General features: G+C 42.2%; 1 protein-coding gene across 3 annotated transcripts in view; it reads right to left on the reverse strand.

Annotated features, from left to right (window-relative positions):
* The window catches only part of LOC140200230 (transmembrane protein 182-like), a 124,428-nt gene that overhangs the window by 75,317 nt on the left and 34,449 nt on the right, over positions 1 to 14,662 (reverse strand). For all 3 annotated transcript variants that reach the window (XM_072263241.1, XM_072263239.1, XM_072263240.1), the window contains exon 2: positions 4,347 to 4,529. In XM_072263241.1, the coding sequence (XP_072119342.1) occupies positions 4,347 to 4,529 (183 nt within the window). The remainder of the gene's footprint in view (positions 1 to 4,346; positions 4,530 to 14,662) is intronic.

Genomic DNA, 14,662 nt, shown 5'->3' on the forward strand with positions numbered 1-14,662 from the left:
ACCCATCCTTGCTTGCAAAGACTGAGCCTTTGATGGACGCTACTTTTATACCCAGTCATGATACCTCACCTGCTACCAATTAGCCTGCTTAATGTGGAGTCTTCCAAACCAGTGCTACTTGAATATTCTGTGCACTTTTCAATCTTATTTTAACTCTGTCCCAACTTTTGTTGAGTGTGTTGCAGCCATCAAATTCTAAATTTGTGTATATTTACAAAATACAATTAAGTTGGTCAGTAAAGCTATTGAAAATCTTTTCTTTGTACTATTGTCAGTTAAATAAAGGTTCACGTGCATTAACATATCACAGATTTTTATTTTTATTGCATTTTGGAAAATATCCCAACTTTTCTGGAAATGGGGTTTGTATAAATTAATACAAAAAATTGGAAGGAATAGTGTTTTGGTGAACACACCAGAGGTTAGATGCAGTTGGAGTGGTATGTATAGGTAGTTCGGCTCCTGAACCTACTGGAAAGTCACAATTGCATTCTAGAAGATGCAGATACAATACATCAGGACATTGCCTGAGATGGAACTGTTCCATTACAAAGTGGGACTGGATAGATCTTCCTTGGAGCAAATGAGGCTGAGTGGGGACCAGATAAATTAGGGACTTAAATAACAAACAGAGCTAACACTACAGTGCTTAGGTTCATAATAGGACACAAGAGTTTTAGATCTGAGGATCTGAGGAGGAACTTCTGTATCCATAAGGTGGGTGGTATCTGAAACGCAGTGCCTGAGTGGTTTGTGGACTTTCAAAGTATTTGAGAACAACTTAGACATATACTTTAATTGTCAATATAGAAGTGTGGGAAATGGAATTAGTATAGTTAGGTGCTGGATGGCCAGCATATACATAATACGCTGGAGAGGTTGTTTTTGTGTTAAATGGCTCGGTGAATCCATAACAGTTCATACCCAGTTTTTACAGATTTTCCTGAAGTTACAGTAATTAGCAGGATCCTTGTAGACATACAATGCCTATAAAAAGTATTCAACCCCACCCCCCAGAAGTTTTCATGTTTTATTCATTTACAACATTGGATCACAGTTCATTTATTTTGGTCTTTTTAATACTGATCAACAGAAAGACCCCATCAAGCCAAAGTATAAATACATTTCTACAAATTGATCTAAATTTATTACAATTATTAAACACAAAATAACTGATTGCATAATTACACACCCCATTCGAGTCAGTATTTGGTAGATGCACCTTTGGCAGCAATTACAGCCTTGAGTCTGTGTGGATAGGTCTCTATCAGCTTTGCACATCTGAACACTGCAATTTTCCCCATTCATCTTTACAAAACTGCTGAAGCTCCGTCAGATTGCTTGGGTATCATAGTGACCAGCCCTTTTTGAGTCCAGTCACAAATTCTCAATTGGATTGAGGTCTGGCCTCTGACTTGGCCACTCCAGGGCATTAGTTCTGTTGTTTTTAAGCCATTCCTGTGTAGCGTTGGCTTTATGCTTGGGGTCATTGTCTTGCTAGAAAATAAATCTTCTCCCATGTTGCAGTTCTCTTGAGACTTCATCAGGTTTTCCTCCAGAATTTTTCTGCATTCATTTTACTGTCTACTTTCACAAGCCTTCCAGGTCCTGCTGCAGTGAAGCAGCCCCACAGCATGATACAATCACCACCATGCTTTACAGTTGGGATGGTGTGTTTTGATGATGTGTGGTGTTTGGTTTATGCCAAATATAGCATTTAGTCTGATGGCCAGAAAGATCAATTTAGGTTTCATCAGACCATAGTACCCTCTTCCAGCTGATTTCAGAGTCTTCCACATGCCTCTAGCCAAGGTTCCATGTGAGTTTCTTTCACTGGTGGCTTCCTCTTTGCCACTCTCCCAGAAAGCTGTGACCGGTGAAGCACCTGGGCAACAGTTGTTGTATGCGCAGTCTCTCCCATCTCAACCACTCCTCCAGAATTGTCAAACATCTCTTGGTGGCCTCCCTCACTAGTCCCTTTCTTTCTTTTTGAGGACAGTCTGCTCTAGGCAGATTTACAGCTGGTCCATATTCTTTCCATTTCTTGATAATTGACTTAACTGTACTCCAAGGAATATTCAGTGACTGAAATTTTCTTGTATCCATCTCCCGACTTGCACTTTTCAGTAACCCTATCATAGAGTTGCTTGGAGTGTTCTTTTGTCTTCATGGTATAGTTTTTGCCAGAATACTTACTCACCAGCCGTTGGACCTTCCAGATACAGGTATATTTTTACTACAATCAATTGAAATACACTGACTGCACACAGTGTTTTCCATTTAACTAATTATGTGACTTTTAAAACCAATTGGCTGCACCAGTGATGATTTGCTGTGTCATATTAAAGGGGGTGAATGCTTGTGCAATCAGTTATTTTGTGTTTTATGTTTGTAATTAACTTAGATCACTTTGTAGAGATCTGCTTTCACTTTGATATGCGTCTTTTTCTGTTGATCAGGGTTAAAAAAAAGCCAAGTTAAATCCACTGTGCATCAATATTGTAAAATAATAAAACATAAGAACTTCGAAAGAGGGTGAGTACTTCTTATAGGGACTGTACAGGAAACCTCTGGAGCCAAAATATAATCAACAACTGAAGGAAGTTCCACCCATACTGAACTTCCAGTTCTGCACTAAAGGAGTCAGTTAAAGGGAAGAGTGTATTCCAGACAGCATCTCCTAAGCCCAAGCTCAGAACTCACATGACAAGTGAAAATATTTGCACTCTGCTAGTTTCTATTTTATGCAGGGTTCATTCAAAACATTGCTATTATCATCATGGTTGTTGAAGGAAGTCTCTTTCTTTCATCACTCTGTAGTCACTGAATGGCTCTTGGGACAGTAATGCTCCTTAATTGAAATTTTCTCTCTGTATTCAAATCTACACAGTTTACAGCATCTTCCATCCCCCTGTAAACTCTATGTTACATAATTTAAGACTATACTCTGCAGTTTAGACATTTAAATGTTCTTCTATCTTCTATCTCTGCCCCACACCTGAAATTCCATCTTTAAATCTTTCCATCTATCTGCTTATTTTTTCTCTTCCTTTAGCAAAATAACTCTGTGCAAGTATAGTTCTAGCCGACACACAACAGGAAGGATGTGGAGGCTTTGGAGAGAGTGCAGATGAGATTCATCGGGATGTTGCCTGGATTAGACAGTGTTAGCTGTAAGAAGAGATTGGACAAATTTGGACTGTTTTCTCTGGAGTGTCAGAAATTGAGTGAGTCATAATAGAAATCCATAAAATTATGTAAAATTATGCAAGATATAGATAGAGCAGATTGACTCTTCTTCGTAGTGTGGAAATGTGAAATACTTGAAGACATAGCTTTAAGGTTAGAGGAGGAAAGATTAAAAGGGACTCCAGAGGCAATTTTTTTTTCATTTGGTGCCAAGTACCTAGAACACACTGTCAAGTAAGGTGGTAGAAGCAAATAGGATCAATGTTGAAATGTCATTTAGACAGCTACATGAACAGGCAGAGAATTGAGAGGTAGATACTATGTGTAGGCAGAATGGATTGTTTAATTTGACATCATGGTTAGCACAGAGATGGCAAGTCAAAGGACCTGAACCTGCACCATACTCTTCTACATTCGATCTCTCCATCTCTTGATGTGAAGTTAATTCTACTTAGGTTGGCAGTCTATCACATTAAAGTCATTATATCAAACATATATTGTTTTTCCAACTAGAAATATAGATCACAATTGAACAATGAGGTTGTGCAATAACACAATTTGTGCTTTGCCATGAGAGCAACTTCTTTTCTGAATGCAAGTCATTCACTGGCCCTTCTTCACTACCTTATTTCTACCTAATATTGCTAATGATGTGAGAACTGGACCCTAGTCCATATCCCTCTCACCGAAGGCTTGCACTATGCCAAATTCATTCAAACTTGTTATAATCAAAAACCCAGGCCAAAAAACCTCTGAAGTAGGGAGCTTATGTCTCAACTGTGCCAGAACTTCAGAAAGACGTGTATGGAAAGTGGAGTATCTGGGTTAGCCTTCTGATAACTATCTTGTGATTCTTTGTACATGACGTTTATTGTATAGTTAGAAGTGCCACTGAAAGCTAGGAAATTTCAGGAACTGCACTTTTATTCCGTAGTTAATTTTAACTTGTTAATAATGAAAGAAGAATTGAATTTCCTTAAATTGTTCTGCACATGACAAAGTGCTTATGTTTGGTCACAATGAACTTCCTGATAAATGCATCTGTTTCAATCATCTCCATGGGAATAATTTGAGTGCTAATAGTTACCAGCGACCAGTCTGAATTTCACTTCTTCCAAAAGCACACCTTAACATCAATAACGCAGATTAGTTCTTACTTTGTTGTAGAAGCTGTACTTTCCAGGAAAATATTTAATTTTTGTCATCGTTTCTGCAATACTCCGCCGTTGAACGTGTCGTTCAGTTCGGTCTCCATGTCCACTTTGATTCCATGAATTCTTTGGCAATTTATTTATTTCTAATCTTTGAGTTGGTTTCGGTTTTATCCCAACTTGAGCTTCCTGCAAAGGATACATGAAGTTACTAGGATAATATCCTATTGTGTAAAATGCCACTTTCTCAATAATTTAGGCAATTTATGAAAAATTGGTAAAAAAAACTGCACTGAGTCTGCATTTGTTTCCTTGTGTTTAAACTGTTATAAAGCCATATAGCTGTGTATTGTTAGAAAGTTTTAATGACATTGAACTATCCTGCAGCAGCAGAAGGAATACTTATTGCCCACAGGTCAGACCTTGCTGATTATTTACTGGTCATATTATCATCCTCTCAAGAGGGAATTTTGCAAGATTAGGCTGCTTAACAAAAGTATTCATTGTAGTCACCATACTAAAAATAAGCAAATTTAAAGAAAAATATTTTATATGCAAAGGTAAAGTTAGTGACACTCCTGAATCTTACTAATAATATATATGCTGCTAACGATCATTTGGAGCTGGAACTAAACACAGCATACTATAAATCTACAAAATGCAGCTTCATTCTCACCAGCCATTCCAATTCTTGACAGCACTATAGTTTTTAGTTTGTAAGTCAGATTTCTACAGTACAGAACATTTCATGGTTTATTACCCACTTAGAACTAGAAGTTAATTGCATCTGCCTGGGTAGAAAGTGCTCTAATTCCTCCTTCATTTGTGATATGTATAATCAAATCATCAAGCAGCAAAATAGCAACTCATGCTATGACAAGTGTCTACTGCTAATTATTACATTAGGATGAGATATCACATCTGCATGCAATCCCAACAAACAACTGGACAGCGTGAAGGCCTTTTGAAATGACTAAAGTGAGACCAATCAGTCCCCCTCCACTACCGCTTCTTCACCTACAGTGGCATGCAAAAGTTTGGGCACCCCTGGTCAAAATTTCTGTTACTGTGAAAAGGCGTAAGGTTAAAGATGACACAGTTCTTTAATATTTTAAGCAAGATTACTTTTTCCCCATCTTGTACATTTCAAAATAACAAAAAAGGAAAAAGGACCTGAAGCAAAAGTTTGGGCACCCTGCATGGTCAGTACTTAGTAACACCCCCTTTGGCAAGTATCACAGCTTTTAAACGCTTTCTGTAGCCAGCTAAGAGTCTTTCAATTCTTGTTTAGGGGATTTTTGCCTATTCTTCCTTGCAAAGGGCTTCTAGTTCTGTCAGATCCTTGGGCCGTCTTGCATGCACTGCTCTTTTGAGGTCTATCCACAGATCCTCAATGATGCTTAGGTCAGGGGACTGTGAGGGCCATGGCAAAACCTTCAGCTTTCGCCTCTTGGGGTAGTTGAATGTGGATTTTGAGGTGTGTTTAAGGTCATTATCCTGTTGTAGAAGCCATCCTCTTTTCATCTACAGCTTTTTTACAGACGGTGTGATGTTTGCTTCCAGAATTTGCTGGTATTTAATTGAATGTATTCTTCTCTCTACCAGTGAAATGTTCCCCGTGCCACTGGCTGCTACACAAGCCCAAAGCATGATCGATCCACCCCTGTACTTAACAGTTGAAGAGGGGTTCTTTTCATGAAATTCTGCACCCTTTTTTCTCCAAACATAATCTTTGCTCATTGCGGCCAAAAAGTTCTATTTTAACTTCATCAGTCCACAGGACTTGCTTCCAAAATGCATCAGGCTTGTTTAGATGTTCTTTTGCAATCTTCTGATGCTGAATTTTGTGGTAAGGATGCAGGAATGGTTTTCTTCTGATGATTCTTCCATGAAGGTCATATTTGTGCAGGTGTCGCTGCACAGTAGAACAGTGCACCACCACTCCAGAGTCTGCTAAATTTTCCTGAAGGTTTTTGCAGTCAAACGGTTGTTTTGATTTGCCTTTCTAGCAATCCTACGAGCAGTTCTCTTGGAAAGTTTTCTTGGTCTTCCAGACCTCAACTTGACCCCCACTGTTCCTGTTAACTGTCATTTCTTAATTACATTACGAACTGAGGAAACGGCTACCTGAAAATGCTTTGATATCTTCTTATAGCTTTCTCCTGCTTTCTGGGCATCACTTATTTTAATTTTCAAAGTGCTAGGCAGCTGTTTGGAGGAGCCCATGGCTGCTGATTGTTGGGTCAAGGTTTGAGGAGTCAGGGTATTTATAAAGCTTTGAAATTTGCATCACCTGGCCTTTCCTAACGATGACTGTGAACAAGCCATAGCCCTAACAAGCTAATTATGGTCTGAGACCTTGATAAAAATCATCTGAGAGCTCAAATCTCTTGGGGTGCCCAAACTTTTGCATGGTGCTCCTTTCCCTTTTTTCACTCTAAAATTGTACAAAACAAAAATAATACTCTAATCTTGCTTAAAATGTTGAAAAGAATGTTTCATCTTTAACTTCATGACTTTTGGAGATCAGTTCATCTTCTACTCACTTAACTATTCACAGTAACAGAAATTTTGATCAGGGGTGCCCAACCTTCTGCATGCCACTGTATCTGAACATGTTCTCCTGTTATACAGTTTTTCTTTAACCTCAATCACATTCTTGAAACAAAAGATGTAACTACAGGAACATATATAAGTCACATTTTGCCTTGTGGGTGTGACAAAAGAACCAGTTATCAGAAGATTGATGCCAATAAGAGGACAATGGGGGAACATTCAGAAACGTTAATGAGAGAGGAGAGGGATTAGCGAAAAGGAGACACAGTTCCGAGTATTGTCAGAGACTGGTGGCTTTGAACCCTGAACTGTTTGAAGTTTGATGGGCAGGTGATATCCCAGCAGGGGGTTAAAAAGGGACAGGTTCGCTAAGGCAACAGACACATGACTCCACGAGGTAACGAGACCCTGGAAGCAGTGTGCCCCCACAAGTTGGTAGGAGTTTTTGATGTCTGATCGCAGGACCAGCCATAGACGCACAGGGTGGAAAGATACGGTCGGGCGGGAACCTGGTGTGTGTGTCCGCCCTTGCCTGGGTGCCGGGTTCACCGCAGAAGAACAATCATATCTGGAACGGAGGGGTCACAGTCAATGATCTCAGAAGGCATTACAAAGGGCTCGCCCGAACGTGAACTGCGAGGAATATCGAAGGTCTGTTAGGAATCCGTTTTGAATATTCATTCGCTTTCGCTTTCGCTCTCTCTCTTCTCCCCACCCCAACGGCACAACAGCGATTACTGCAAACTGAACTGAACTAAATTGAACTGAACTTTGCGTCACTTGAAACTGATCATTTACCCCTAGACTGCGATAGAGCTTGATTGATCCTGTTATCATAGTTCCGTGTACATGTGTGTTTATCATTGTTAAACTGTTGCATTTATATCCTTTTGATTAGAGTATTGTGTTGCTTATTTCTTTAATAAAACTTCCTTAGTTCCAGTAATCCAGACTCCAACTAAGTGGTCCATTTCTGCTGCTTTGGCAACCCAGTTATGGGGCACGTAACAAAAGTGGGGGCTCATCCGGGATTTTGAACGCTAAATTTGGGACAGGGTAAATTGATTGGGTTAAAATTCCCGAAAGAAAGAAAAGGCAAACAGCAGAAATGGAGATTGAGGAATTTCTAAAGGCGCCGACCTCGGAGGCATTAGAGGATGCCAGGAAAGCATAATTGGCAGCTGTGGCCAAACAGTTGAATCTTGTTAAGGGGAAGTCAACAATGAGGAGAGAGGAGATACACAGAGCTATCATAGAGAATTATGTGTCTAAAGGTGTGTTTTTCCAAGGGGAGCTGGAGGTGATATCTATTGGAAAACCTGGTGGAGACGCAGTACAGGTGCAGCTTGAAAAATTGAGACTCGAGCACGAGTTCCCGGTACGGCACCTAGAACACGAAGAGAAACAGTTAGAACGACAACGGCAAGAGAGAGATAGGCAGTTGGAGTGAGAAGAGAAACAGAAGGAAAGGGAATTCGAGCTGGAGAGGTTAAAGATAAGGGCAGAGCAGGGGCCCAGCCGAATCAAGGTGGAGGGTTCAGGGCGACCCAGGAGGTTAGGCTGGTTCCCCCATTTGACGATACCGATGTGGATCGGTACTTTCTCCATTTCGAAAAAGTTGCTGCAAGTCAGGACTGGCCGAGGGATAAGTGGGCTGTTTTGCTTCAGAGTGTACTTAAAGGAAAAGCCCAACAAGCTTACTCGGCTTTGTCCGCGGAAGATGCCCAGAGGTATGAGGTGGTGAAAGAGGACATCCTCAGGATTTATGAGTTGGTCCCGGAGGCATACCGGCAGAGGTTCCGGAATGCGAGGAAGCAATGGGACGGCACGTATTTAGAGCTTGCCCGTGAGATGCAGACATATTGTGAGCGTTGGTGCGCCTTGAAGGGAGTAGATGGGGATTATGACAGACTGCTACAGCTGATCCTGATTGAGCAGTTTAAAGGTTGTGTCCCTGATGGTATGAAACCCTACCTAGATGAGAAAGAGGCAGACACTTTGGCCGCAACTGCTAAGTTAGCGGATGAGTACGCGTTAACATATAAAACGAAGTTTGCCCCGAGTAAAGGCTACCAGAAGGGTAGTCGGGACGGTGGGGAGAGTCCACCAGAAAAGTCAGAAAGTAAGCTGGGGACTAGTGAGAAGGATAAGGTAGACCGGGAGCAGTCTGGTCGGAAGTCTCCTGGGGTCGTATGTTATGATTGTGGGAAAGTCGGACACTTTGCGTCCAGGTGCTTTGCCTCAAAGAAGGAGACGGGGAAAGGAAAAGCGGCGTTTCCAACTGGCTGTATTGATCTGGTAAGCAAACCGCTAGGAGAGGAGAGGCTAACAAAGTTCAGGAAGGGCGCGAGAGGTTTATCTCGACCAGATTGGTGTCGGTGAAGGAGGGGTTAAACCCAGTTCCAGTGCGGATCTGGAGAGACACGGGAGCGTGTCAGTCATTGATATTAAAGAGTGTGTTAGACTTTAGTTCAGAGACCGAGACTGGGAATGTCAGGGTCATAAAAGGCACTGGGAAAGGGACTGAGGCAGTACCTCTGCACCAGATACACCTAAAAAGCGACTTGGTCTCTGGACCGGTCACGATAGGGGTGAGGCCCGAACTATTGATGAAAGGCGTGGAAGTCTTACTCGGTAATGACCTCGCTGGCGGAAATGTGTTCTCAGCGGTAAAACTGACAGGCCAGCCTGCCAGCATTGAGGCCCCGCCCATGGACTCACAGGTTTATCCCGTTTGCGCAGTGACTCGGCGTATGTCCAGGAAGGCTGCCGAAGTAAATTTAGCTGAGACGTTTCTACCAGCCTTGTACCGGGGGAGGTATAAAGTGAAAAGAAGGAGCGTAGTGAAACAGGAGAAAGTGGGGGAGTTGAGGCTGATTTAGCATTAGCAAGGAAGGACTCTGTACAGACACAGGAGCGAGACAAGGAGCTGATGGTTTCGGCGGGGACAGCTCTCTCTGAAGCAGAATTAAAAAGGGACCTAGTAGGCTATTGTGTGGAGGAAGGAGTGCTAAGGAAGAAAGGGAGACCAAGTACCGTGCCTGCAGATGAGGAATGGGGGATGATGCCAAAAATTTATGGGGATGAGATTCTTAACCTGGCCCACAAGATACCCCTCGGTGGACATTTTGGGGGGAGGAAAACAGTCGGCGGAATCATGAAAGAGTTTTACTGGCTGCACTGGAGGAAGGACGTTATTGACTATTGTAGACGTGAGTTAACAGAGTTAGAGGCTATTAACATGTTAAAAGCTCACCACGATCAGAAAACAGATCTAGCTGGTGATGTCATGAAAATTAATGAGGCTAGGGTGCCACCTGATAAGGGGAAAAACCCATTTTGAAAAGATAAGTGTGGTGCTGACCAGATGGGAGAACTCTATAGTGTTGACCAATTTTGCTGATGAGTTCTCTCCCTTAATCCCCGAACAAAGCGAACCGCTAAGAGAGCTAACTAAACGGCACGCCCACATAGGTCCAGATGTCCCAAGGCGATGCAAAGAGCTGGGACATGGAGCTGTTGCCACATCAGGTCAGCCTAGTGAGCAACACTCCTATAGAATGATTAATTCAGTGACAAACGGGCTAAAGAGTAAAGAGCACAGAAGTGTATATTGGCGATGTAGTGGTCTGGAGTGACACGTGGGAGAAGCACATTACGGCGGTAGAGGAGCTGTTTAGATGGCTGTCTGAAGCCAGCCTGACAGTGAACCTCGCAAAAAGTGAGTTCGGCCGCGCGAAGGTCACTTATCTGGGATTGGTGGTAAGACAGGGGCAGCTGGCACCGATGCAGGCTAAGGTGCGGGCTATCTCTGAAGTCCCCACCCCGACAGACAAGAGAGCCCTGAGAAGGTTCTTGGAGATGGTGGGGTACTATCGGAAGTTTTGCAGGGAAAAAAACAACTTTGCGGATAGTACCCACCGTCTTACTAAGCCCTTGCCAAAGAATGCTAAGTTGGTATGGGACGACCCTTGTTTGTGTCTGGGGCGAAAACCACTGAGGAGTTACACTGATCACAATTCCTTAGTGTTTTCGGCCACTATGATGTTTGCTAAGTTGGAGCCTGGTTTTAGAGGAATATTAAAATAACACATATAAAAGGAACAGAAAATGTGATTGCTGACTGTCTGTCAGGTGTTAACAACTTAAAAGTCTCTGTATTAGCCAAATAGCTGATGAACATGTATATTTGTGTGTATCTAAGAATGTATTCCTGCCTATTATCTTTACCCCGGTAAAAATCCTTTGAAAGGTAGGGATGTGACAAAAGAACCAGTTATCAGAAGATTGATGCCGATAGGAGGACAATGGGGGAACATTCAGAAACGTTAATGAGAGAGGAGAGGGATTAGCGAAAAGGAGACACAGTTCAGAGTATTGTCAGAGACCGGTGGCTTTGAACCCTGAACTGTTTGAAGTTTGATGGACAGGCGATACCCCAGCAGGGGGATAAAAAGGGACAGGTTCGCTAAGGCAACAGACACACGACTCCACGAGGTAACGAGACCCTGGAAGCAGTGTGCCCCCACAAGTTGGTGGGAGTTTTTGAGGTCTGATCGCAGGACCAGCCATAGACACACAGGGTGGAAAGATACGGTCGGGCAGAAACCTGGTGTGTGTGTCCACCCTTGCCTGGGTGCCGGGTTCACTGCAGAAGAATGACCATACCTGGAACAGAGGGGTCACAGTCGGTGACCTCAGAAGACATTACAAAGGGCTCGCCCGAAAGCTAACTGCGAGGAATATCGAAGGTCTGTTTGGAATCCGTTTTGAATATTCATTCACTTTCGCTCTCTCTCTCTTCTCCCCACCCCAATGGCACAACAGCGATTACTGCGAACTGAACTGAACTAAATTGAACTGAACTTTGCGTCACTTGAAACTGATCATTTACCCCTAGACTGCGATAGAGCATGATTGATCCTGTTATCATAGTTCCGTGTACATGTGTGTTTATTCATTGCTAACCTGTTGCATTTATATCCTTACTATTAGAGTATTGTGTTGCTTATTTCTTTAATAAAACTTTCTTAGTTCCAGTAATCCAGACTCCAACTAAGTGGTCCATTTCTGCTGCTTTGGCAACCCAGTTACAGGGTACGTAACATGGGCTATACAAAATACTCTGTGCTTTAATCTGACCGACTCTCTTCCCTCATCACTTTTCTTGGTACACTAATGATAGGTTTAGTACTGCTTGGTGCTCTTATGTAGTATTTGAAAGTTTTATCACCCCTGGTACTAGATTCCATCTTTTTCTCAAATTAACACCATCCATTGTGCCTTTTCTTTCCTCTTGCTACCCATCTATTTCCTTCTCAGAACAATCAGTGGCCACTGTCCATTATAAGCCCACAAAGACACACCAAGTTATTTCCTTAATTCAGGAGATTCTGCAGATGCTGGAAATACAGAGTAATACACACAACATGTTGGAGAAACTCAGCAGGTCAGGCAGCTTCTGTGGAGAGGAATAAACAGTCGATGTTTCCAGCCCAAAATGTCAACTGTTTATTCTTATCCATAGATGCTCCCTGACCAACTATTCCTCCAGAATTTTGGGACCCAAATTATTTCCCACTCTGTGAATTAATTCCTGCCTGAGCAAAGGTCTGGATCTGTTGTAATTTGCCTTATGGCACAATAGATGTACAACAGATACAATCCCCCTGGCTCTCCACTCTGCTTTGGAGAACCTAAACACAACAAATCATGTGTCAGGCTGTTATTCAGTTACAGCTTGGCCATTTACACCATCAAACCAATACTACTAACCAACAAGTTTCAAAACCTGGCCCTCTGTACATCCCTCTGCAGCTGGATCATCGTCATCTGTATCAGGAGATGGCAATCAATGCAGGACAGTGATAGCATCTCTTCAATGATAATCACTGTGGGCACACCTCAGGGATAGGTGCTAGGTAAAGCTGAAATTCCATCTACAAGTTCACCAATTGCACCACTGTTGTTGGTAGAATCTTAGACAGAATGAGGAGGTGTACAGGAGTGAGGTCAATCAGCTGGTAAAGTGGTGTCACAACAATACCTCGCACTCAGCATCAGTGAAACCAAACAACTGATTGCAAAATTCAGGAAGGGAAAGTCAAGGTGACACGCAACAGTCTTCATTGATAGGTCAGCAGTGGAAAGTGTGAGCAGCTTCTAGTTCTTGGGTGTCAGTATCTCAGGGGATCTATCATGTGCCCAACAAAATAACACAATCATCAAGAGGGCACACCAGCAGCTCAGCAGCTATACTTCACTCGGAGTTTAAGGAGATCAGGCATTTCACCAAATACCCTTAGGAGTTTCTACAGGTGTACCAGGGAAAGCTTTCTGACTGGTTGCATCACAGCCTGTTAGAGTTACAGAGGCTCCAATGCACAGGATCACAAGATGATGCAAAAGGTTGCTAACTCAACCATCTCCATCAAAACACAACCCTCCCCACCACTAAAGACACATTCAAGAGGTAGTGCTTCAGGAAGGCAGCATCCATCACGAAGGACCCTCTGTGACATGCCCGCTTCTCCTTACTACCATCAAGAAGGTGGTACAGGAGCCTGAAGATCCACATTTAGAGGTTCAAGAGCAGCTTCTTACCTTCCACCATCAGATTTCTGAAAGGTCCATAAAAATTGTCCCATTATTCCTTTATATAGCACTATTTTGCAATTTACAACAATTTTATGTCTGCTCTGTAATACTGATGCAAAACAACATATTTCATGTCACTTAATGTGATAATAAATCTAGTTCTGATTTCTATAAGTGCTCTGTCCTATTCTCCCCATTTTTTCATCTCTAGTGTGTCACTTTGCACATTGGTGCTTCCGAAAAGTCTTTATTTCCTCCTTTATGGTTTCCCTACCACCACGGTTGACAGATTTTCAACCAGGTCTGTCCCATGTCCTATATGTCTGCTCTACCAACCCAGAAAAAAAGAAGGGGTTCTCCTTGTTCTCACCTTCCACATTCACAATACCATGTTCAGTCATTTTGACACCTCCAATATGACACCACCACCACAAAAACTGTATATTTCTTTCTCCTCGTTCTGAAGGGAGAGTCCAGTTAAACTGGTTTAATTTTCCATTTCCTATTAGTAACAATGTCTCTTCTCTTTGCACCTTCCTGCAGGTGCCCTGTAATCTTTTCCCTTTCCACTATCCAGTCCCAAACATTGCTTTCAGCTGAAGCAGTGATTCACTAGCACATTTTCAATGTAGATTCAGAAAGTGATTCAATTAATTTAAACACAACCTTGGAGAACAGCACCTCATCTTCCAGCTGCCACATTGTAGCCTTTTGAGCGGAACCCTGAAATCAACAATTTCAGAGAATCAACCGTTCCATTCCAATCTTGCACCTCACAGACCCGTCGCTCTTCTGGTTAATTTAGTTCTTGTCTCCTCCAACTGCTCCTCTCTCAGACGTACCTTCTGTTCTCCACAAACTTTAACAGCCAGTTTCTTTCATTACCTCCACAATTTGTGCTGTGTTATCTCTCACATTCTCCAATATCATCTTTTGATCTCCCTGCCCAGTACCCCTTTCTCTGCAGCTTAATGCTTTTTATAATCACTAACTTATTCCATTTTACAAGATCTGAAATAGTAACTGCTTCTCTCTCCAAAGGCACTGTTCAACCTACTTAATTTTTTTTTAATAAAAAAAAGTTGTGGTCAGAGTACCCAGTAGTTTCAATTACAAATAATTAAGAGAACAGCTTGGCAAATTGATTAACAGAAGTTTTAAAAGCATCT

This window comes from Mobula birostris, chromosome 7 (genome assembly GCF_030028105.1).
Source record: "Mobula birostris isolate sMobBir1 chromosome 7, sMobBir1.hap1, whole genome shotgun sequence".
In the NCBI taxonomy this organism is placed as follows: Eukaryota; Metazoa; Chordata; class Chondrichthyes; order Myliobatiformes; family Myliobatidae; genus Mobula; species Mobula birostris.